This window comes from Miscanthus floridulus, chromosome 2 (assembly GCF_019320115.1).
Source record: "Miscanthus floridulus cultivar M001 chromosome 2, ASM1932011v1, whole genome shotgun sequence".
Classification (NCBI taxonomy): domain Eukaryota; kingdom Viridiplantae; phylum Streptophyta; class Magnoliopsida; order Poales; family Poaceae; genus Miscanthus; species Miscanthus floridulus.
This window is the reverse complement of record NC_089581.1, coordinates 18,419,163-18,443,322: the sequence shown is the minus strand read 5'-3', so window position 1 is coordinate 18,443,322 and position 24,160 is coordinate 18,419,163. Positions and strand designations below refer to the sequence as shown.

Genomic DNA, 24,160 nt, shown 5'->3' with positions numbered 1-24,160 from the left:
CTGGACGTCGTGCTCCAGCTCGCGCATACTGAGGCGCACGAAGGGATCCAAAAGACGCTGCAGCGGCTTCGGACGGAGTTCTTTGTTGAGCACGATCGTCGCCGCGTCCACGACTTCATCCAGTCCTGCGCCACGTGCCAAAAGAACAAGACCGAAGCCTTACATCCAGCGGGACTTCTACAGCCGCTGCCGGTGCCCTCTCGCGTGTGGGCAGACATCGCCATGGACTTCGTCGAGGCACTGCCTAAAGTCCACGGCAAGAGCGTCATCCTCACCGTTGTGGATCGGTTCTCGAAGTACGCGCACTTCATTCCTTTGGGTCATCCGTACACGGCATCCTCCGTCGCGCGCGCCTTCTTCCACGACATTGTTCGACTTCACGGCTTCCCCGACTCCATTGTCAGCGACAGAGACCCCGTCTTCACCGGGAATGTGTGGCGTGACTTGTTCCAGCAGGCCGGCGTTAAGCTTCGCATGAGCACGGCCTTCCACCCTCAGACGGATGGGCAATCGGAAGCAGTCAACAAGACGATCGCCATGTATCTGCGCTGCCTCACCGGCGACAGGCCACGGGACTGGCTGGAGTGGCTTCCGTGGGCGGAGTACTGCTACAACACCGCCTACCACTCAGCGCTTCGCACGTCGCCGTTCACCGTCGTCTACGGCCGCGCACCCCCGGAGCTCCTGCCATACGCGCCCGGCAGTGCACGCACGGACGCTGTGGACGCCCTCTTCTCCGACCGCGACGAGTTCCTCGCCGAGGTTCGCGCTCGTCTGCTGCAGGCTCAGGAGCACGCCCGGCGCTTCTACGACGCCAAGCATCGCGCCCTGGAGTTTGCGGTCGGCGACTGGGTGCTTCTTCGCCTCCTTCGCCACACCCAGTCCGCCGCGCCAGGTCGTAAGGGCAAGCTTGGCCCCAAGTTTGCCGGTCCTTTCCGGGTGCTGGACCGCATCAATGAAGTGGCATATCGCCTGGAGCTGCCGGCCGGAGCACGAATCCATGACGTGTTCCATGTCGGTCTACTCAAGGCGTTCCGCGGCACTCCCCCCGACACACCGACGGCACTGCCTCCGCTTCGCCACGGTCGGCCCCTGCTCCAGCCAGAACGCGTGCTGCGTTCCCGTCTCAGCCGCGGTGCATGGCAAGTCCTGGTTCAGTGGGAGAACCTGCCTGCCGCTGACGCCACTTGGGAACCAGTGGACGACTTTCGCGCTGCGTACCCGACCTTCCAGCTCGAGGACGAGCTGTTTCCGGAGGACGGGAGAGATGTTATGGTGGGGAACGTCTACAAGAGGAGGGACAAATCTAGTGGCTGACGCATGCGCGGGAGTCGCCGTGCGCGGTCACCACGGCGTCGGTTGGTCAAGTCCGAGTTTCAGGGAGCCTAGTTGAGTCAAGGAGATTTGGTTAGCTAAGTTTGTTAGGAAATCAAGGGGATTTGTTAGCAAGTAATAATCGTCATATGTAAGGACTATAAGAGTCCAAAACCAAGTTAAGGAAAAGCAGCCCAGGATTGAGATTGCATCTCCCTTGGGCGCCTGGTGGTGTCTCTCTCGTCTCACTGTTCATCGTCTCCCCATTGTCGCCGAGGTCGATCTCGATCACGGCGCCGACTCGCCGCGAACCCACGCGCCCCCGCATAGCCATCGATCCTCCTTACTTCCTCCGCAGTAAGGCACGCCGTAACACACTCTCTTTTTAGTTGTTCTTAACAATGTGGTTGAATCAGTTATTTCTTGTTCCTGATTTCCTGGTGAATTATTTGCAGGTTTTAGCTATAGCAGATGGGTTGCATGATGTGTACACTCTGGGGAAGGAATCCGCTGCAGTGCACAGTTCCCTTATGACCAATCTTTCCAAGGCTTGTCACTGCTTCTCTTTGTTCATTAAATTTCGTTCCCCAAGATCAATATATTTACCTGTTTTTCATGTGCTTGCATTTTTAGATTTCAGTATATTAAAATTTTAATATCGACATGGTTTTGATATAGGATCATAAACCACATTATTGAAATATGCTAAACAATATTCCTGTAACATATAAACACTTATCATCAATATTGTTTTTGGTAGAACATGGTATTGCTTTTTTTTTAATCTGAAGAAAAGCTTATGTTTTGTGCTCAACAGGCAAATACAGTTTTATTTCCACTTGAAGCCTGTCTGTGTGCTGATGTAACTGTTATGTCTGAAGCGATTTCAAAGGAAAGAGAGAAGAACAATGCTAGTATGCCTCTTATTCACGGAAAGGCATTATACCAATCTTATAACATTAAAGTTAGGGAAGCTTGCAAAACTATGGAACCTCTGGTGGGTCCACTCACTGAGAATGCGAAGGAACTGCATTCCATGGTAATGAAGCTTGGACACATTTCAAGTCTTCATGCTGGGAATCTTCACAAGGTACTTAGCTAAGAAATGTTATATGTTGAGAGCTTGTTAATCATTTGCAACCACAGTTTGAAATTCAAGTCATAAAATGGTAAAAGAGGTGAACATTTTGCAAAGCTTCAGGTGCAGTAGTATATTAGCAGAAGCATGACCATGTTTGAACTTCCTGGTCAATGTATGGGAATCTGAATTTCTAAATACTCATGTGACGTACAGACATTTCTGCTTTGTCTGTTTAGTCCGTTTTGATTGCTATTTTTTACAAGGAATATAGATGTATTTTGGTTTACATACATAAGTTTAACACTAACCCTTTCTTTTTGCTACATTTGTCTCGGTCTCAATTGTCTCACTCATCTTTTTTTCTTATTCACAGGCTCTAGAAGTTCCAGGAGAAAGGGAATCTGTGAGATCCCAGGGTATGCTCTCAACACATCCCGATCTTTTGTGCAGTGATCCATCAACTGAGAATGATAGAGCATCTCCTGGTGGCATGGATTGTGGCTCTTCAGATTTAGAAATGAATACCGACGTTTCCTTGCAAGATGGATGTTGGATTTCACCTCCAGAGCACTCGTATACTAGCAGTTCTGGATGTACCACAGGGTTGACCGAGATTAGTTCTTATGACAACTTAGAGAAAATAGATGCTCTTATGGATGATGGGGCTGAAATAGAAGGTCCTGGTGCTACTGACCAGGAAACAGAAGACAGCAGCAACAATCAGGAGGTTGAAACCGATTTGGTGGAGGGAAGAATTGAAAGTGCGGATAACAGTGCAGCAGCCTTCAAACAAGTTAGAGGACAAGAATGTGACAACAGCGATCCTAAATCCTATGGAGACTCGACTACTCGAGTGACCAGAGGTAAGACAAAAATAAAAGGGTTGATACTTTTTGGTTTTACTGAATTGTTTTGTCTGACAGAAACTATGCCGCTCTGAAACTAATATAAGAAAGGTATTGTGTATCTCGACACTTAAAATTATCAGATCATTTTTGTTTTAATCTGTTTGTAAATGTACAGTCATCACTATGTTGACACCAAATAATTTTCATCTGAGAAGCAACTAAAATTCCATATACTGTAAAAAAATAATAAGACATTAGACATCTTTAACTTAATCAACCTTATACTCAGTATGCTATCTAATTTTGGTTTATATAAGAAAGATTAATGCAAAAAGGTGAGTAATTTTCTCTCATGTTAGTTCTTTGCTATGGGAGATTGAATATTGTAAATAATCATACCTTTATATTTTCATAATCTTTTTTGTGTCTGAGAACTTCTTAGCTTCTAATCAAGTAAATGCCTTAAGCATTCTGAAGCTGAAACAAATTTACAGCTAGCATTTGCTTGTTCTCATTGATGGCAACAGGTAAAAATCCTTTTGCTCTGTCCATCCTGAAGCAAGTGGAGCATAAGTTACATGGACAGGATATAGATGGTACCAGGTGGGCAATTAAGAGGAAGAATTTTAGCAGTCAATTTTATTTATTTACATTTCTTGTTTTATTGATCTCATGTTATTCTGTCAAGGTCCTTGAATATTTCTGAGCAAGTTGATTATCTTCTTAAACAAGCAACAAACATTGACAACTTATGCAATATGTACGAGGGATGGACACCTTGGATATGATTCAAAGATGTGACTTCATTGTGCATGGGCAAATTGTCCAGGTAATTTTTTCCACAACGGTTAAACCGAATTTCATTACTAGCGTAACGAAATTACATAGTTCTAAATTGTCCAGGTAATAACTTGATATTATGCCCAAGCTTACAATGCTACCTGAATCTTTTCTATTTGCCTCGCTTTATGTTTTTTAAATCATAGGTCTCCTTATATGTGGCTGCTGGTCATCGTTATAACATACAGCAATCTTTCTGTCACATCTCAACCTGTTTTTTTACTGATGTTCTCAAGATAAAACTGAAGCTGGGGTGTACACAGTTATCGATGACTTAGGAGGGCACTCTGCGGTAATAGACTGCTGACTGCTAGAAAAAGCTAAGCTTGATATATCTTGGAAACTGATCGGTTCCTGCCTAACAAAAAGGATGTTAATGATGTACACTTGAGCAGCAGTATTGGCTTTGACTCGACACCAGGGTAACTAGTGACATGCAACCTCTGAGCGGCACAAGGGATCCTCAATAACTTTAAAATCCTGATAAAGGCCGTCAAAGCCTTCATTTATCTTGATGAGCAACTCATTTATACCTTCCTGCTGTGAGACATCTGAACTACTACTACATGTCAGAAAACTAGCATAATAAGGCTTCACATCCTAGTTGACATAATTTCCATGTTCAAGTTTGTAAGAGATGATTTGCAACTGCAGGGATCTGTAGTTAATTTTGAAGTCTAAGAAATTGAGTAATCATTCACATTCACTACAAGTGTAAGGACAACATATTGAACTTTCGTTCTTTAATTTCTTGATTGAAAGTTCAAGGACCTGGGTGGTCATTCACTACAAGTCTAAGGACAATATAGTGATTTTTTCCTTTAATTTCGTCAAAGATGTGTTCTCTACCTGATCCAAAAGGAGAAAAGCATCAGGGTTCAAAATTCATCAGATTGCAGGATTGTTGCTCAATTATAAAATAAATGAGTCTTAAAACCTTTTCACACTGGACTATTCTTAGAAAGAAAGTAACAAAAGCCCCCTCTCCCCCAGAGGACAAGTTGGTGTGTTTTTCAGGAAAAAAAAACCACTAGTACATTTGTTCCAGTCAACCTCCCACAAGTTTTATGTGGTTTCGAATTCTCACCTCCCTTTGGATCCTGTGTTGATCGTGCAAGTGGCTGCTCGCGTGGACACTTGATGTGGCAAATTGTCTGGCCCATCACTTGCCGGTGTGGACCTTAAATCTGACATGGGCCTCGCTGCTTGACTTCTCGTATTGTTCACTTCTTGAGACGCCAGCTACACAGCTAAGGCTAGGGGATGCCCATGACAACGAGGCAAATGGTACGTGGATGGGAGGTAGAGGGTGTGGCAGCACATTTATCCTGGTAAAATAGCAAAGTTGAGCCAAATGTTTGGATTTGGCATTTGGGTGGTGTTTTGCTGTATTTTGCAGAGAGATTTGGGGCTAGCTTTTTTGCAGAGGTTTTGTTGATTATGCTCTTGCTATGGGGTCAGGGCAGCTACATGTCTAGCTGATCCTCAGCATTGAGTTTGAACAGCTATTGAGATGAAGGTGTGGCATTCTGTGTGACAATGGCCACCCTATATGCATGGATATTTGAGAACCCGGCAGTCAATTTAAAATCTGTGCTAACAATCTAGTAAATTAGCAGATTTTTGTGTCAATTTGCATGAACACATGTGGAATGTTCGTTGAATCAATTGATTTTGCTAAACACATGCGCAATTTCTAGAATTGGGCTAAAACTCCACTGAGTTTAACACCCACATGGTCCACTGTGGCAAGAGATGAATCAGTCGAAGACTGTTTGCACGACATAGTCTACATGGGGACCACGTAGCAACAAAGGCTTAAAAGGGTGGTCATATTAGGAAATGACTCATTAGGAAGGCTAGCATTAGGAAAGGATCCATCAGAATCATGTATTTTAGGATAGTGATTAACCATAGCCTAGTTGCCTTGTATTGTATTGTGACTGTGGCTATATATATCCAGCACCCCCCCACATTGGGTGTGTGGTGTGATTCCTATACTTCTCTACATGGTATCACGAGTCCGGGCCTAGGTCCACTCGCCCACCCCCCCCTCCCGCTGCTGCGCCACCACCCTGGTCGCGCTCCTCTCTCCCTCTCCCACCCCCGACACTGGTCCTCCTTGCCAAGCCGCCACCATGACTACCCCTCCCCTTCCCAGCGACTCCTCTGCTGCCCTCACCAACTCCTCATCCTCAGCCTCGGCACCGGCTGTCTTCTCCATTCCCCCCTACGCCACCATCTCAGTCAAATCCTATGTGCCGATCACCCTCGAGTTGAAGCGCCCTAACTTCACTCGCTGGTCGTCCTTCTTCCTCTCCCTCTGCGGCAAATTCGGCCTTCTCCTGCACGTCGATGGCACGCAGGAGGCACGCCCTACCGACACGGCCTGGGCTGCTGCTAACGCCTGTGTCCGCAATTGGCTCCTCAGCACCGTCGGGGACGACGTCCTCGATCTCGCCGAGGCCCCAGATCAGACCGCCCGTCAGCTGTGGACGGCGATCTCCGGCATCTACCAGGCGAACAAGGCCTCTCGCGCCATCTTCCTGAGTCACGAATTCCATTCGATGACTCAGGGTGACCGCTCCATCGACGCCTACTGCCAGAAGATGAAGACCACGGCCGATGCCCTGCGCGACGTCGGCCACACTGTCATCGAATCGCAGTTCGTCCTCAACCTGCTGCGCGGCCTCAACCCCCGTTTTTCCAGCACCGCCAACAACATCGCGGATTCCAATCTGCTGCCCATCTTCGCCACCGCCCGCGAAAAGCTCGTCCTCAAGGAGCTTCGCCTTGCCAATGAGGGCCAGGTCACCTCCCAGACCGCCCTCCTCGCAGGAAGTCCTTCCTGCGGCACTATCTGCCATGCGTCCATGGACAGTCAAGGCGCTTCTGGCCACGGCGGCCGGTCGGGCAACAGCCAGGGCGCGGCGGCGGCGGCGGCGGCTATCGCAATCGGCGGAAGGGTCGTGGCGGTGGTGGCGGATCGTCCCAGGGAGGCAGCCACAGCCCTCCCCAGCCAACCGGCCCTTGGTTCTGCTTCTCCCCCTCGGGCGGCCACAACAGCAGTGGGGCGGCTACCAGCAGCAGTGGCGCCCCCACAGCGGCCCTGGCGTCCTGGGCACCCCTCCGCAGGCCCACACTGCCTTCGCCCCAGCATAGTACTTCAACGGCGCCCCTCCTCAGCCGGGCGCTGGTCCCTGGAATCAGGCCGGTCTTGTTGCTACCCTGAACCAGCTGTCCCTCCAGGGTTCAAACCCCTGGGTCCTCGACACGGGCGCGTCTACAAACATGTCGCCCTCGGATGGTATACTCCTCTCCCGCCTCCCTCACTCCGATTCCTTCATTACTGTTGGTAATGGCAGTAACATTCCTATTTCCTGTCGTGGCACTTCTACCTTGTCGGCAGCCAACACTACCTTCCACCTTAACAATGTCCTTGTTGCTCCTGCTCTAGTGCGCAATCTTCTTTCTGTCCGTCAATTCACTCGCGACAATTCATGTTCCATTGAATTTGACGCTCTGGGTTTTTCTGTCAAGGACCTGCAGACGGGACGCGTGATTCTTCGCTGCAATAGTGGCGGGGATCTCTACACCATCACCCCCAGCCACCGTCCACCTGCAGCCTCGCCACCTCAGTCACGCTCTGGCATCATCGTCTTGGTCACCCGGGTCCTTCCGCCCTCGCCACCCTACAGAACATGTCTGTCATCTCATGTAATAAGCAGCTGTGGTCTTTATGTCATGCCTGTCAACTTGGCAAACACACCCGGCTCCCATTCAGTAGCTCTACTTCTGTCACTACCTCTATCTTTGAGTTACTTCACTGTGATGTATGGCCATCCCCTGTTTTGAGCACTTCGGGGTTCAAATATTATCTTGTGATGCTTGATGAATTTTCTCATTTTTGTTGGACTTTTCCATTACGCCACAAATCTGAGGTTCATCGCCATCTTGTTGAGTTCATCACTTTCACTTGTACGCAGTTCAGCGTCACCCCCAAAGCATTTCAGGCTGATAATGGTACCGAGTTCCTCAACCGGGCCATTACTGACTTCCTCTCAAGCCACGACATCAGCTTGCGCCTATCCTGCCCCTACACCTCCCAACAAAATGGCAAAGCCGCATACTTCGCACCATCAACAACACCATCCACACTTTGCTGCTCCACGCCTTCATGCCACCACCATACTGGGCTGAAGCCTTGGCCGTTGCCACATATCTGCTCAACCGGCGCCCATCTGCTTCTGTACAGCATGCCATCCCCTACCAACTCCTTCATCAGCAGCTCCCAGATTACTCCTCCCTTCGTGTGTTCGGTTGTCTCTGCTACCCAAATCTCAATGCCACGACATCCCACAAACTCTCCCCTCGATCGACCCCGTGCGTGTTCCTCGGCTACCCTTCTTCCCACAAAGGGTACCGCTGCCTGGACATGGCCACTCGGCGTGTCATAGTGTCACGTCATGTTGTGTTCGACAAGACTGTGTTCCCCTTTGCTATAGCTCCGTTGGCGGCCTACGTGCTGTCATCACTTGACTTCTTGATGCAGGGACTTACTCCACCAGCGGACACTCCGCCTCCTGCTGCTGTTGAGCCCTTGTCTGCGCCTCTTCCCAGCAGCAAGGCTGTGCTGCTGGATTACCAGGACCCGGCGATCATCTACGCCGGCCCGGTGCAGCTTCCGGGCGAGTCAGCACACCCTGTTCTGCGTCCGGGCGGGACTGGTCGCTTTGGGGCCACCTATCAGCGGCGTCCACGACCCCCGGCGCCCCCTACAGCGCCCCCGGCGTCCTCAGCACCGCCTGCTGCGCCTCCACCACCTTCGCGCTCGGTGACACGGCTGCAGACCGGCAGCTGGCGTCCGGTCGACCGCTACAGCTTCTCAGCCACGACGGCCTCCCCGATTCCGGCCAACTATCGCAGCGCCCTTTCCGACCCCAACTGGTGGGCTGCGATTTCGGCGGAATACGATGCTCTCCTCGCCAACGACACCTGGCGCCTCGTACCTCGGCCCCCCGGCGCCAATATTGTCACTGACAAGTGGCTGTTCAAACACAAGTTCCACTCCGACGGTACTCTGGCATGGCACAAGGCGCGCTGGGTCGTCCGCGGCTTCTCCCAGCAGGCTGGTGTCGACCACGACGAGACCTTCAGCCCGGTTGTCAAACCGGCGACGATCCGCACCGTCCTCATCATCGCTGCCTCACGCTCCTGGCCCATTCATCAGCTGGACATGAAGAACGCCTTCCTCCATGGGCATCTTGAGGAGACGGTCTACTGCCAGCAGTCGTCTGGCTTCGTCGACCCGGCTGCCCCCAACTACGTCTGCTTGCTGCAGAAGTCCCTTTACGGACTCAAGCAGGCTCCCCAGGCTTGGAACCAACGATTCGCCAGCTACATCCGCTCCATCAGCTTCGCTGCCTCCAAGTCTGACGCCTCCCTCTTTGTGTACAAAGAGGGCGCCCTCATCGTCTACCTGCTTCTCTACGTCGACGACATCATCCTCACAGCGTCATCTCCTGAGCTACTCCAGCACGTCATGGCTTGCCTCCACTCGGAGTTCGCCCTGACGGATCTCGGCGACCTCCACCACTTCCTCGGGATCACTTCGGTCTATTCCTGTCCCCGCGCCAGTACGCCGTCGACCTCCTCCAGCGGGCTGGCATGTCCGAGTGCCACCCCACTGCCACGCCGACCGATGCACGAACCAAGCTGTCCGCCACCGACGGTGCCCCGGTGGCTGACCCCTCCGAGTACCGAAGCCTCGCCAGCGCCCTTCAGTACCTCACACTGACGCGGCCTGACTTGGCCTTTGCTGTTCAGCAGGTCTGCTTGTTCATGCATGACCCACGTGAGCCGCATATGGCGCTGATCAAGCGTATCCTACGCTATGTGAAGGGCACGCTCTTCGTCGGCCTCCACCTGGGCACCGGCCCCGTCAACCAGATCACCGCCTACTCCGATGCTGACTAGGCAGGCTGCCCGGACACCCGCCACTCCACCTCCGGCTTCTGCGTATTCCTCGGCGACAATCTGGTGTCTTGGTCATCCAAACGCCAGACCACAGTCTCCCGCTCCAGCGCGGAGGCCGAATACCGGGCTGTTGCACATGTCGTCGCCGAATGCTGCTGGGTTCGGCAACTCCTTCAGGAACTTCACATCTCGGTTCCCTTGGCTACAATGGTCTAATGCGACAACGTTAGCGCCATCTACATGACTGCTAATCCTGTCCACCACCGTCGCACCAAGCATATTGAGATCGACATCCACTTCGTTCACGAGAAGGTGGCCCTGGGGCAGATTCGCATCCTCCACGTTCCTTCGGCTCACCAATTCGCGGATATCATGACCAAGGGTCTTCCTGTGCAGCTGTTCACAGACTTTCGGTCCAGCCTCTGCATCCGTGATCCTCCTACCGCTTCGACTGTGGGCGGGTATTAGGAAATGACTCATTAGGAAGGCTAGCATTAGGAAAGGATCCATCAGGATCATGTATTTTAGGATAGTGATTAACCATAGCCTAGTTGCCTTGTATTGTATGGTGACTGTGGCTATATATATCCAGCACCCCCCACATTGGGTGTGTGGTGTGATTCCTATACTTCTCTACAGGTCGGAAACTAAAACCTTGTAAAACTTGTAGGTGGCTTTTCGTTATTTCCCTTCTTTAGAAATCCAAATGAGTGGTTGGATTGAAAACCAGAAAAATGGTTCCAAACTATCTTTCATCATGTCCAGGATCAGCTGAAGCTGAGACCTCACTGAACATCTTGTGTTCTATTGTTCACTGTTGTTTGCCTAGTTGGTGTGTGCCCCTTCTCAGTTGATTTCTGCCCTGTTTGCTGTTAAGTGGCAATCTTATTATTTGGAGTAATCTTTCTGGCATAAGTTTTGATTTTCTGATGAACAATTTATGATCACTTTGTAAATACATCTTTTCTTTGTGTACCTATGGTTCTATTGATCTTACTTGGGTATACTTTTGGTTGTACACTTACTTTCTTTTTTTATGAGCAACATATCAGTTATAGTTAGCTACCATTTTTCACACAGAAATGTTTGGATCACACCCCATAAGGTCATGAGCACTCTTTTTCATGTGTTTTCACCTTTTTTTCTTGGATAAATTTCCATTAATATTGTTTGGACAATTTTGATCTTCTGGTTTATTTACAACGTTTGAAATTAGCACTCACCTATGTCCAATTAACCTTGTTACCATATTTCCAGATCCACAAAAAAAGAAGGATTACTGTAGCATGCCCAACACACGATATGGCTGCTAGTTACTATGGATGATAGTGAAACAGGTTTAAGATCTTTGATTGTGTCTATTATCTTTTCCCCCTTGTATCCAAAGCAAAGGCTGGGATTAACTGTTTCAAACATGAGCTGTAGGAGGGTTTAAATTCGATCCAGCCTCTCAAATGCTGGCAAAGAAGAGGCTCCATAGTACACATGAATGGCTATGGATTGGTCCAAGTGAATTAGCATAGTAATAATCGAGCATACACGTGCAGCCCATGGCCTGGACATATACAATCTCTTTTCTGCCCAACCCAATGTATTCCAGATATCAACAATGTGGGACTCTGAAGCCAGTGCACTGTTTTTTGTAATCGGGCTTGCCCATGGTATGCGCTCAAATGTTCAATGAATAACCCAGCATGTGCAATTTGATGGACACATGGCGCACAGCCCCTCTGGATTAAGGGTTGAAGACCTTGTAGGGGTGGATGACCCGGCCAAAGAGGCAGAGAACATTGAAGAAAAGAAGAAAAGACAGGCAAGTTCGTTTAGGCTGACCCTAACTTTCCTCTTTTCCCCATAGGAACCTTATTAACAGATGTGGACTTTATCTGGTTCAATTATAATGTACATGCAATAGCGTTTTGTTTTTGTCTGGAACCTTTAGTAGCTCTGCAAGGTCGTTGTTGGATGTTTTTTCGCATTTCGTTATGGCAAACTGGGATACCCAGTGTGTAAAAACCTTATGGCTTTCTTAAAAGCAGAGTTAATCTCCTTTAAAAAATATATGTAATGTACATGCCTGTACTTATGGTTTTGGTAGTTCCCTTTCGTGGCCCTGTGGCTTTCTTTGTAACATGTAGAAATATCTGATGTAAAATGAACATGATGGCATGCTGACCAAGGGCAAAACCCCTCAAAGTTGTCAGAAAATTTTACTTTTAAACATAGTATGGGACCTAATGGTATTAGAAATGTAATAACCTAAACTCTGTAAATGACTCTCACTTGCTTATGCATACTGTTGTGGCTTGTCTTTCTACCTTCCTTTCTACTTGGATTCGGACTGATAGCCAGTCATCAAGTAGTCTTGTGGGAAGGGCATGTTCTTGCTTGGCCCTTGGTCCTTGAGCTGGGGGAAAAAATCAAATTCATGAATGTGGAAACTAATAAAAAAACATGCTTATCTTCATCTATTAATTTTCGGCTCTTTTTATTATTTGAGACTCAGATTGATCGTTTTACCCGCTTTCAATTACGAACTCGTGGGCAGTGTTTCTGCTTTTGCTCACCTGTGGCCGTGGAACAGATAGGGATCGGGTGGCCTGGCTTTCGGATAAAATCTACTTTTTCCCGCCATGATCATAGACTTTCCAATAGAATCTACCTTTTTTCCCGCCATGCTGTAATTGTGTAAAATAATTCATTCATGCATTTCATATGCCGTAATGTTGTTAAATAATTCATTAATGCATTTCATATGGCATGTCTTACGTTTTTTTTTTTTTTGGGTGGGGGTGGGTGGGTGGGGGGCTAGAAGGAACAATGATTTGCCAATAACCTTCTCTTTATGTGAAAAAAATCGTCTCAGTTTCAAAAAAAAAAAAATCCCTTGTGATGTCGCTTTCCGGGTGTTTGGTGATGGATGATTATAAGAGTGTAGGTTCAGTGGTTGAGGTGCTTACGATTGGTGCCACTTTACCAAAATCACATTTCGATGTGAAGAATCTTTCCTGCCAGGGTTGGTGGTCATCGTGAAAGTTTAATACTAATAATCAACGCTGAAACTGTTCATGGCACTTTTTTTAATCTGACTCCTGGGACCAACATGCCCTTGCCCTAGCGGTCATTTCATTTGAGATGCGAATCTGGCCCAAATGAAACCAAATTGTCTGTCTGTTGATACTGATACTCTCTTTTTTTTTGGAATATATGTTGGTTGACTGTTAAGTACAGTATATAATAATCGGGCGGGTTCAAGAAAAACAGGTACAGTTTACGCTATATAATAAACAAAAGAGTTAACCTAGATGCCCAGAATCTTTCAGTTACAGTCCAGAAAATTCCCACTGTCTAAAAACTGAAAATGCCATTTCAACAAGTTGATTCGTCGAAAAAAAAAGAGAAAGTAAATGTGTAAGACAATGTGTTCAGTGCTTACGTTGTCATGGACGCTGTGCAAGATAAATGAGGATTAAAAAAAAGATTAGAGGAAGACGTGGAGTAGGAACGGGAATGCCGAATACGTGCAAGAAAAAATGAAACTGAAATGAATGGAGACCCACTGTCCATGGTTTTTCTTTTTTTTTAAACAACACTGTTCATGGGTTGGTGACGCTGATGCGTTTGGTGTGGAGTTGAGTGGTGGGCGCTGATGGAGACCAAGCACTGGACTGGCCATCCAACCAAACCCACGAGCACGGCTGCACGGGACGGGCATATATTATCCAGCTAAAATAAAATACACTATATAAATAAACCCCATAAAAAGCTACCAACTCCACTACCTCCCAAACTCGCGAGCGAGTCGAGGCTCCAACCCCGGCACAGCACAGGAGGAGGTGGACGCGCGCGCCACCGCCCACCGCCCACCATGGCCATGGCGACGGCCCTCCGCAAGCTCTCCGCCAACGCGCTGCGCCGCCAGCCGCTCTCCCGCATCACGCCGCTCTACTACATGGTACGACGCCGACTGCTGCTTCTTGTTCTTATTATCGTGGCACGGCGCCACGGCGGTCATCTGTCCTTGTCTTGTCTTCTACCCACGCCCTCGAAAGACAGAAACAAAGAAAGAACGACTCATCTCGCGGTCCTGATCCGTTCTTGTGATTTGGTTGGTTTGGCTTTTTTCTTTGCGTGCGCAGGCGTCCCTTCCGGCGACGGAGGAGAGATCCGGAATCACCGTATGTACCGGTTACTCTGTTCTGAATCCTTGTATGTCCATTGCTCCGTGTCTGTCGCTTGATTTTTTGTTCATCTCGTGTTCTTGGCATCGGGTGGGTGCAGTGGCCGAAACAGCTGAACGCGCCGCTCGAAGAGGTTGACCCCGAGATTTTTGACATCATCGAGCACGAGAAGGCCCGCCAATGGAAGGTCTATCTTTCTTCAGTCATCTTTTCCTAGCCGTACTTTTTTTTTCAGCCATCTCCGGTTATTATTTTGTTGGATTATATTTATTCTTTGTTTTTTCAAGCACCCTTCTGAAATCTGTTCGTGCCAATGCGTTTGGTGGCAGGGGCTGGAGCTCATCCCGTCGGAGAATTTCACGTCGGTGTCAGTGATGCAGGCAGTGGGTTCCGTCATGACCAACAAGTACAGCGAGGGGTACCCTGGCGCAAGATACTACGGCGGAAATGAGTACGGCCCTGCTCTATCGCTTATCATTCTCGGGATAGTTTCAGTGGAAACACGCATGTTTTCAAGAAATTGAGTGACTTTCTGCGTGAATCATCTGAATTGGGGTTTTTATTCTGGGTTTTCTTTTCTTTTTTTAGATAAAGATTCTGGGTTTTCTTGGTTGCAGATTTATTGATATGGCTGAATCCTTGTGTCAGAAACGTGCTTTGGAGGCTTTCCGTTTGGACCCAGCGAAGTGGGGAGGTAAAATCTTTGTATAGTCTAGCTCTAGCAGCAATATCTAGTTGCCATGTCATATGTTCCTCTTTTGTGACATATCTCTATGCATTCAAGCCTTTATTGCACTAAAGCTGTAGTACTTTTCTCCTTTCCTAGTTCGGGTAATGCGAACTAGAGAAGGCAATGATGGAAACAATCTGTTTTACCTGTAAGAGATTAAGACGGTGTCTAACAGTTTGAAGCAATTTAAAAATGTTACGAAGTTTGCAAGGAGTTCAGAGTACCTGGGATCAGTTGTGAGAGATTAATTTCTGTATATGTAGGCATTTCTCAATCACAAACCAAACCACTTGCCACCATCTTACCTACGTGTGGCCAATCTTCTACATTATTATATATGTTTTCCAATATTTATCTTTTGTTTCTGGCCATATTTCTCTTATAATGTTAGCTGCCCTTTCACCAAAATTTTCTTAACTCATGACCAATTTTCAACCCCTACAGTGAATGTTCAACCTCTATCCGGTTCGCCTGCCAACTTCCAAGTATACACTGCACTCTTGAAGCCACATGAAAGGATCATGGCTTTGGATCTTCCTCACGGTGGACATCTTTCTCATGGTTACCAGGTACATGGGTCTGGAGTTTCCTTTTACCTCCAACTATTTTTATTCTGGTACTGCACACAAGCATGGATGTTTCCTTCTCTGTTGCCTTTCTTTCCTTTCTGGCTCTGTGGTTGGTTTAGATTTCTTTATTATGGTCGTTCCATTATTGCACTGGCACCTGCTATGCAAAATTAAGTTCTTCCTGCACGCTTGATTATGTAATGCATACGTAATATCTGCAAATGAGTGCTATTTTCCCGTAGTTCTTAGTAACATTCAGATATGATGCTCTAGATACTCCTATAGCTCAAAGGTTCTACCTACTGTTTGCAGACTGACACTAAGAAGATATCTGCAACTTCGATATTCTTTGAGACAATGCCTTACAGATTGGATGAAAGCACTGGATTGATTGATTATGATCAGGTCATTTTCCTTCCCCCTTCTAGTTTATAGATACATGTATTAAGCAAGGTGGGCAACAATTTGTTGTTTTTTGCATTTTAGCCAAAAAAAGAGAGAGAAGGATTATCTAGGATATTTGTTACTGTGTCATTTCTCTTTCAATGGTAAACGTATTTTAAGATGAATCACACTAACACCTTACTTGCTCCTATGCACAGTTGGAGAAAAGCGCTGTTCTTTTCAGGCCAAAGTTGATAGTTGCTGGTGCAAGTGCATATGCTCGGCTATATGATTATGACCGTATGCGGAAGGCAAGGTTTCTTTCCTTAATAGTTTTTTTTCCTCAAAGACGCAAGAGAGCTGCACATTATTATATTAGAGAGAACTCAACAGTAAAATTGAATCGTGATCTTTTGTGATCAATCAAATAATTCCATAATGTCATGCGTTGACAGATATGCAACAAGCAGAAGGCAGTACTTCTAGCAGACATGGCACATATCAGTGGGCTTGTTGCAGCTGGTGTTATTCCATCTCCTTTTGATTATGCTGATGTAGTGACTACCACTACTCACAAATCACTCCGTGGGCCACGTGGAGCCATGATCTTTTACAGGAAGGGGGTGAAAGAAATAAATAAGCAAGGAAAAGAGGTATGGCATGAGGAAAACGACAAAAAAAACTAGCATAGGGTGTTGAAGCTGCTTCTTGCATTGAAAACCAAAAGGACTAATGATATATTTAATATTCTATAGGTTATGTATGATTTTGAGGACAAGATCAATGCTGCCGTCTTTCCTGGTCTGCAAGGTGGGCCTCATAATCATACCATTACTGGCTTGGCTGTTGCGCTTAAACAGGTCTGCTCCACTTATTCATGTTGTTTTATATTATCTTTTATTCATATTGTTTGCCTTTTTATGAGGTTCTCAGTTGTTATTTTATATTTCAGGCAACTACTCCAGAGTACAGAGCTTACCAAGAGCAAGTTATCAGTAACTGTGCTAAATTTGCGCAGGTATTTGTGTTCACATTTAGCAAAAATAACTTCTCTTTGAGTCTTGGAGGATTAGATTTAAGATACTTGCTCACCAGTAGGATGAGTGACCTGTTTACTGTTTATATTAATAGCAGTTTTTAGGAAACCGTAGTAGATTATCAATATTTTTTCCCTGATTTCAAAGCAGTTTGTTGAGTTAGCTATATTTAGTTTCATGTACCGACTAGTTCAACCCAAAGCTTAAGTTGATGGAAAGGGTGGGCAATTCTAATACTTCCACACTTCCCCCTCACCTCCCAACCCCCCACGTAGAGCAAACAACAATTATTTTATTTAATTATGCTAGGTAGGATTCAAACTCGAGACCTCTGCCTCTGGTACCATATTGGGTTGCATGCACCAACTAATTCTGATGGAGAAGGCCTGCAGTTCTCTTATACTTCAGCAAGCTACAGTAGATAATGTTATTTGCAAAGATGTTATCTTTCATTTTTATTCACTTCAGCTGGAAGAAACACAAACGTGTAGTTCTGCGGCATTATTAATTGTGCTAGACAGTTTGAATCACTTACTTGATGGTTACATTGTTATCAGAGCTTGACTGCAAAAGGATATGAACTCGTCTCCGGTGGGACTGACAACCATTTAGTTCTGGTGAATCTCAAGAATAAGGTAAGATAAAAGTGTGTTTCACATTCCTTGTTTTATTATTTTTTATGCATATTAGCTATTTCTTTATACATATTAGCTAAATGTGCTAAATACACAAAACCTACTTTTTTTCCAGTTCTGATGCCATGTCTGAACAATATTATATTTTTTATGTATAGGGGATAGATGGTTCGAGGGTGGAGAAGGTTTTAGAAAGCGTGCATATTGCAGCAAACAAGAACACAGTTCCTGGTGATGTTTCGGCTATGGTACCAGGAGGCATCAGGATGGGTACAATATTTTGTTATAGAATGTTTGTTTAGTTTCTAGCCTACCCCAACTTGTTTGGGACTTAAAGGCTTTGTTGTTGTTGTTGTTGTTGTTGTAATGTTTGTTTAGTTTATTCTGAATTCATTTTACAAATTCTCAATATTAGCGCTCCATCATGCAGGAACCCCAGCTCTTACGTCCAGAGGATTTGTTGAGGAAGATTTCGCTAAGGTTGCTGACTTCTTCGATGCAGCAGTGAATCTGGCTGTGAAGATTAAGGCTGCAACGACAGGTCACTCAAAGTTTTAGTTTTTTTTTCCTAAAGAAAACAAACCACAGTGACTGTTAGACACATTTGCATTCATTGAGGTGTCCCTATCACTACTGGGATGATCTGATTTATGTTTTGTTTTTAACTCTTGCAATTTAGGTGGAACAAAGCTTAAGGACTTTGTTGCCACTTTGCAATCTGATAGCATCCAATCTGAGATTGCAAAGCTTCGCCATGATGTGGAGAAATATGCAAAACAGTTCCCAACAATTGGATTTGAGAAGGAGACCATGAAATACAAGAACTGATATCTGAATGGCAAGGTATGCTCCATCTTTGCCCAGTTGAGTCATTATGCATGCACTTTTTAATATGCAGCAATTCAGTTGTGAAACGGAGCACCCGAGCAGGAACCCCCGTCTTCTTACGTGGCTGAGCGCTTCCCTCTTGATCCCTTGGCAGAAGAGAATGAGATCAGTTGACAGATTTTTTCTTTTCTTTTCTTGCAGTAAGCAACCGTTGCAAGATGCCACGACGATTATTGGGAGTTTAAATGGGGAAGATCATCATGTAAACATAAACTCATGGTGTGATGGCATCTTATGTCAAAGAGATATTGGAAATTTACAGCATGTGGAACTTTCGTCAATGGCTCATATTGTAGACAGATACCGTGAGATCCTATACTGATGCTATATGCGTACATCCTTTGCGTTCATTAAAAAAAATATATATGCGTACATCCTGACACACCCCGGCATCCCGCCACCCCGCCCCTAACACACAATTTTCCTACTTCTGTCCCTGGCACGTGTGTGGTTTGTTACTTGTTTGGCCCAGCTCAATAAAGAGCTGGCGTATTTCTCCAGTCTAGCTTTTACATATTGTCCAAAGTTTTTTTGTTTTGACAGGCCATGTTTAGTTCGGCCGATTCGGCGCCGACGAAATCACTGTAGCTACACTGTGGTTACAGTGACGTTTGTTTTTATCTGGTACTATCGTTGACTAATTATGCTTAAAACGTTTGTCTCACAAAGTACAACCAAACTGTGCAATTAGTTTTTGATTTCGTCAACATTTAGTACTCCACCGCAAGTTTGATGTGACGGAGAATCTTCTTTTTGTATAGTACCAAAGTTGAGAATTTGGTGGAACTAAACATGGTCTTCAAAGCAAAGAAGATGTAAGTCCCCAGCGGTACAAGATCTTTATCTGGATGGCGGCACAGCGGATCGCTTGGCAAAGCGAGGTCTACAGCACCCAGCCCACTGCCTTCCGTGCGACCAAACGGGCGAGACGATCGATCACATCCTGATGAATTGCATCTTCTCCCGACAAATTTGGTATGCCGTCCTACACAGGTGTGGTCCGCCAATGCTTCAGCCATCCCAGGATGAGGAGTCCTTCCAGGCTTTGGTGGCGTAGAGCTTCTCGTCGGACAGCCAAGACAACAAGAAAAGGCTTCAACTCCCTAGTGATCCTGGTGGCTTGGTCCATTTGGAAACACCGGAACCGAAGCCTCTTTGATGGCACCAAGACCAACCCTTCAATTGATGTGGTGCTTCAAGAGGTGGGTGACCAAGGCCGACTTTGGATCATGGCAGGAGCTCCGGCGATGGGTAGCACCCAGCAGCAGGTTGGGTCCTAGGGCTGTAATCCCATTCAATAGACGCGCATGTAAAATTTAACTAACCAAGCTGTGGAATTCGGCGTATGTACTTGAATCATTTTTATCTATCTTTAATAAAATGACGTGCAGCTCTCTCACGTTTTCGAAAAAAAAAATATAAGTTTTTTTAGTGAAAAAAAAGTGACCACCCACTAAACATCAAAAGGTGTGCAAAAGACTAGCTAGTCCTCATTACTCCACTAGGAGTGAATCTAGGCCTGGGCTAGGGCCTTGTTTAGATGTAAAAAAATTTGCAAAGTGGCTACTGTAGCGTTTTCGTTGTTATTTGACAAATATTGTCCAATCATAGTCTAATTAGGCTTAAAAGATTCGTCTTGTGGATTTCGTCTAAACTGTGTAATTAGTTTTATTTTTTATTTATATTTAATGCTTCATACATGCGTCCAAAGATTCGATGTGACGGGAAATGTGAAAAATTTTGCAAAATTTTTTGCAAACTAAACTGAACCTTGGTAGGTTGCAGTTTGGATCCAGCCCAGATAGTGGCTTGTATATATGGGCTAAAGAAAAAAAGATACCTATAAGACATAATTAGCCCAATTTGAGTGAAAACTCCTACAAAAGACCTATGACAAGCTGTTGAATATCTAGTTGGTTTCTTCGCTCAAGTGTTTTTTTTTTTTTTTTTTGCGTGTGATATGACATGGTCAACTCGGGCCTTATGTCAATTCTAGTCTTCTAGGTTTGCCCCCGCCTCCACAAAGGAAAACGTGATGAGATGGATCCTAGGAGCCAGTATATGTGGCAGACGCCTTTAGTTGTCTTGTATGTAAGGATTAGCCTATAAAATGTTTGGAGACCCTCTCAATTATTAGGCTCTTAGGTATTGAATTAGAACTTAAACTAATAGGATCTTAAATTTAGCCTAAACATGATCACAAACTTAATCCTATGCGGAATATATCTTAGATACTAATCAGAGCCTCTGAAGATGTGATGGAATTGAGGTAGATGAAGTAGGTCTATAGGTGTACTAATCTTCACAAATTGAGAGCTACAACTCTCTGTTGATGAATAGCTTGGGTAGTGTTTAGTTCCCAAAATTTTGCAAAATTTTTCAAGATTCTCCGTCACATCGAATCTTTGGACGCATGCATGAAGCATTAAATATAAATAAAAAAATAAAACTAATTACACAGTTTAGACGAAATTCACGAGACGAATCTTTTAAACCTAATTAGACTATGATTTGACACTAATTGTCAAATAACAACGAAAGTGCTACCGTGCTATTTCGTCAAAAAAATCGCCAACTAAACAAGACCGTGTAGATCTGCAGCCAAACATATTTCCTTGGACGTGGTGTGGACCTTCCTAGACCCTCTAGTGCTTCACGTGGTTGTGATGCACGTGGTTGTTAGATCGGTTTGGTGTTGTGATTCACGTGGTTGTGATGCCAGGGGTGTCACTCCTTATATATACAATACTGTGGGCCAGGGGGCACACCATAGACGACTTAGGGTTGCCGCCGATCACAGCAAGGCTTATTTGGTTGGATAGAGACCTGACAGATGGACCAAAATTTAGGCTTTAAGTTAATCTCGTGATTAATCTCGAATTAGCCGAGATCACATTCCAATATTAGGATCTAATAATGGGATTGTTTTAGGGGAATAAGAGTCATCCTAGTGCATTATATTATCCACATAAGTATATAAAAGATTTAGACAAGTCACCACGTTTTCTCAAAATTAAAGGGCTAATTTTCACATAAATCAGAATATAGATTGGCAAGAGGGGGCAAAACAACAGGCTAATCGTGCTGTTCATTTCACGCAGATCACCTTACACATTACTGCTAATTTATTTTTAAGTTTACGTGAAATACTCCGAGCTCACGCTCCAAATGTTCATATATACTCTTACGAACTGGGTACAGTTGCTATGCTCCATGTCTAAAGATAGTCTTTCCCGATCTCAAATTAGCCTCCTGAACTGACGAGAGGGAGCAATTCGCGGGCATTTCTTCCCCGGCAACCTCTTTAACGGTCCTAACGACTTGTCCCTTCCCGCCAGTTTCTCTTCGCCTCTCACTCTACCTTCGATCCACAGATACACAGGCCCGCGCTTCCCCTCCTCTCGCAATTCTCCCATCCACCGCACCGGAGCTCGCTCCACCACGGCCTCCGGCAGGAGACAGATGAAAGACAGCGACGGCGAGGGCGGCGCCGGCGGTGGCGTCGCCCGCTCGCACCCGTCCAACCTCCCACTGCCTGCTCCACAGTCCGACCCGAACTTCCAGTTCTCGGGCGGGACGGACGATGAGTCGTCGAACCGGAACAGCAGCTCCTCTGCCACCGGCGGCGCGAGCCCCGGGTACTACTCCGACTACCCGTCCAGCTTCAGCGGCGAGTGCTCACCGTACAACATGTCCCCCTGGAACCAGACCATGGCGTCCCCCTGGTCGCACCACAGCGAGGCGTCCGCCGCCGGGCTCGGAGGAGCCCCGCCCACGATGGCGCCCGGGACGAGCCTGATCAGCTCGCTGGTGAGGGAGGAAGGCCACATCTACTCGCTCGCCGCCAAGGGCGACACGCTCTACACCGGCTCGGACAGCAAGAACATCCGCGTGTGGCGCAAGCAGAAGGACTCCGGAGGGTTCAAGTCCTCGAGCGGCCTCGTGAAGGCGATCGTCATCTCCGGCGAGCGCATCTTCACGGGCCACCAGGACGGCAAGATCAGGGTGTGGAAGGTGTCGCCCAAGAACGGCATGCACAAGCGCGTGGGCAGCCTGCCCCGGCTGCGCGACTTCCTGCGCGGCTCGCTGAACCCGTCCAACTACGTGGAGGTGCGCAAGAACCGGTCGGCGCTGTGGATCCGGCACAGCGACGCCGTGTCGTGCCTGAGCCCGACGGACCCGGCGCAGGGCTTCCTCTACTCCGGGTCCTGGGACCGCACCTTCAAGGTGTGGCGCATCAGCGACTCCAAGTGCCTCGAGTCGGTGGTGGCGCACGACGACAACGTGAACTCCATCGTGGCGGCGTTCGACGGGCTGGTGTTCACGGGCTCGGCGGACGGCACCGTCAAGGTGTGGCGGCGCGAGCAGCAGGGGAAGGGCACCAAGCACGCGGCCGTGCAGACGCTGCTGAAGCAGGAGCACGCGGTGAACGCGCTCGCCGTGAGCGCCGTCGCGCCCGTGCTCTACTGCGGCTCTTCCGACGGGCTGGTCAACTTCTGGGAGGGCGAGCGCCACCTCGTCCACGGCGGCGTGCTGCGCGGGCACAAGAAGGCCGTGTTCTGCCTCGCCGCCGCCGGCGCGCTCCTGCTCAGCGGCTCCGCCGACAACACCATCTTCGTGTGGCGGCGCGACGGCGGGGTGCACGCGTGCCTCTCGGTCCTCACGGGCCACACCGAGCCCATCAGGTGCATCGCCGTCGTCGAGGACAACGGCCAGAACGGCAGCGAATCCAACGCTGGCGGCGCCTCCGCCGCTGGAGGGGGGTCGTCAGCGGCGTCACGGTGGATAGTGTACACCGGCAGCCTCGACAAGTCGATCAAGGTGTGGCGCGTGACCGACGAGGCGCCGGACCCGCTGCTCCTCGGCGCCGGCGACGCGCCCCAGATATTCGATCGGTATCCCGGCGACGCCTTCGGGGCCAGCGCTTCCACGACGTCGTTCCGCTGAGACTTGTCTGATCGATCACTTGCAACAAAATATATTACACGTCGTCGGCCTCACTCTCACTTCACAAGAAAACGTCTTGGAGGGACTAACTTATATTAACGAACAGAAGAATCTGCTGGGCATACGTCCTTATATATACTGTTGGAAATAGCTGAAATTGGAAGGTATGAAAAAAAAAAATCTAATCTAGCTTGTGCTGGGCACGAGCTATGTAGTTTGGTCACCTTTTTGTGACAGGGATGGTGAATTTAGTTAGGTATATACATTTGCTTTTTGCAACTTTGCGTTGTTATAAGGAAAATTTTCAAGCATGTTTATGTGTTCTACTAGTTGAAAATGAATTGGTTTGTGCTAAGGATGTATTCAACAAATAAATGTATCGATTCTAACCTCCAGTGGTCTTTAAAAAAAATTAAAACTTTTGATGATATATCTACTGACATTGTATTGTTGTGTTTCCAGTTATAATGGTCATGTTCGCTTGTCTTATGAGCCGTATTATTTCAGCGAACGAACATTGTTTTTCTCTCGTAACAAATCAGCAAACAGTACTTTCAGCCATGCGAACAAGGCCATTGTCACTAGACCAGTAACCCATGCTCTTGCAGGGCTAGAATCTTATGAGAAGTACGTATTGAAAGTTCATGTTTAATACCTACACATAATTAAAAAAAAACACTGTGTATCATCTCTCTTTGTTCTCTGGCGAATTGATTGGAATTTGGACAGT

The 24,160-nt window shown here is 47.0% G+C and overlaps 3 protein-coding genes across 7 annotated transcripts in view; all 3 read left to right on the top strand.

Moving 5' to 3' along the window:
* The window catches only part of LOC136518851 (uncharacterized), a 31,164-nt gene extending 19,033 nt beyond the window's left edge, over positions 1-12,131 (top strand). The window contains exons 11-18 of one of the 4 annotated variants that reach the window (XR_010774632.1): positions 1,770-1,862; positions 2,132-2,404; positions 2,769-3,258; positions 3,771-3,846; positions 3,932-4,072; positions 4,230-5,370; positions 11,317-11,396; positions 11,485-12,131. Coding sequence is in view for 1 of the 4 variants with exons in the window: in XM_066512533.1 (XP_066368630.1) it covers positions 1,770-1,862; positions 2,132-2,404; positions 2,769-3,258; positions 3,771-3,846; positions 3,932-4,031 (1,032 nt within the window). In the remaining 3 variants the exon portion in view is untranslated. Of the gene's footprint in view, positions 1-1,769; positions 1,863-2,131; positions 2,405-2,768; positions 3,259-3,770; positions 3,847-3,931; positions 4,073-4,229; positions 5,371-11,316 lie in introns of all 4 variants that reach the window. The other 3 variants (XR_010774631.1, XR_010774629.1, XM_066512533.1) reach the window with 3 other exon arrangements.
* A 1,676-nt stretch (positions 12,132-13,807) lies between these two features.
* Positions 13,808-19,873, top strand: LOC136518871 (serine hydroxymethyltransferase, mitochondrial). 2 transcript variants are annotated; one of them, XR_010774640.1, is made up of 17 exons: positions 13,808-14,014; positions 14,199-14,237; positions 14,341-14,427; positions 14,570-14,691; positions 14,858-14,934; positions 15,415-15,539; positions 15,852-15,944; positions 16,142-16,234; positions 16,379-16,576; positions 16,679-16,783; positions 16,876-16,941; positions 17,518-17,595; positions 17,754-17,865; positions 18,026-18,136; positions 18,275-18,438; positions 18,625-18,788; positions 19,245-19,873. XR_010774640.1 is itself a non-coding variant. In XM_066512559.1 (16 exons), exons 1-15 carry the CDS (start codon positions 13,928-13,930, stop codon positions 18,421-18,423), a joined length of 1,542 nt encoding a protein of 513 aa, XP_066368656.1. In that variant the 5' UTR covers positions 13,808-13,927; the 3' UTR covers positions 18,424-18,438; positions 18,625-18,855. The 2 variants fall into 2 exon arrangements, 1 of the variants encoding a protein (XP_066368656.1); XM_066512559.1 differs by lacking the exon at positions 19,245-19,873 and having other exon boundaries at positions 18,625-18,855.
* A 1,953-nt stretch (positions 19,874-21,826) lies between these two features.
* Positions 21,827-23,836, top strand: LOC136538083 (protein JINGUBANG-like). The gene has a single exon (XM_066530075.1). The coding sequence runs from the start codon at positions 21,946-21,948 to the stop codon at positions 23,428-23,430; it is 1,485 nt and encodes a 494-aa protein (XP_066386172.1). The 5' UTR covers positions 21,827-21,945; the 3' UTR covers positions 23,431-23,836.
* The last annotated feature ends 324 nt before the right edge of the window (positions 23,837-24,160 follow it).

Bases quoted from the DNA above. Each gene is read 5' to 3' on its own strand.
- LOC136518871 (XM_066512559.1), top strand. From the start codon at position 13,928: ATGGCCATGGCGACGGCCCTCCGCAAGCTCTCCGCCAACGCGCTGCGC. The intron at 14,935-15,414 runs GTAAAATCTTTG...CAACCCCTACAG, and splicing joins GGACCCAGCGAAGTGGGGAG to TGAATGTTCAACCTCTATCC. The intron at 15,540-15,851 runs GTACATGGGTCT...TACTGTTTGCAG, and splicing joins ATCTTTCTCATGGTTACCAG to ACTGACACTAAGAAGATATC.
- LOC136538083 (XM_066530075.1), top strand. From the start codon at position 21,946: ATGAAAGACAGCGACGGCGAGGGCGGCGCCGGCGGTGGCGTCGCCCGC.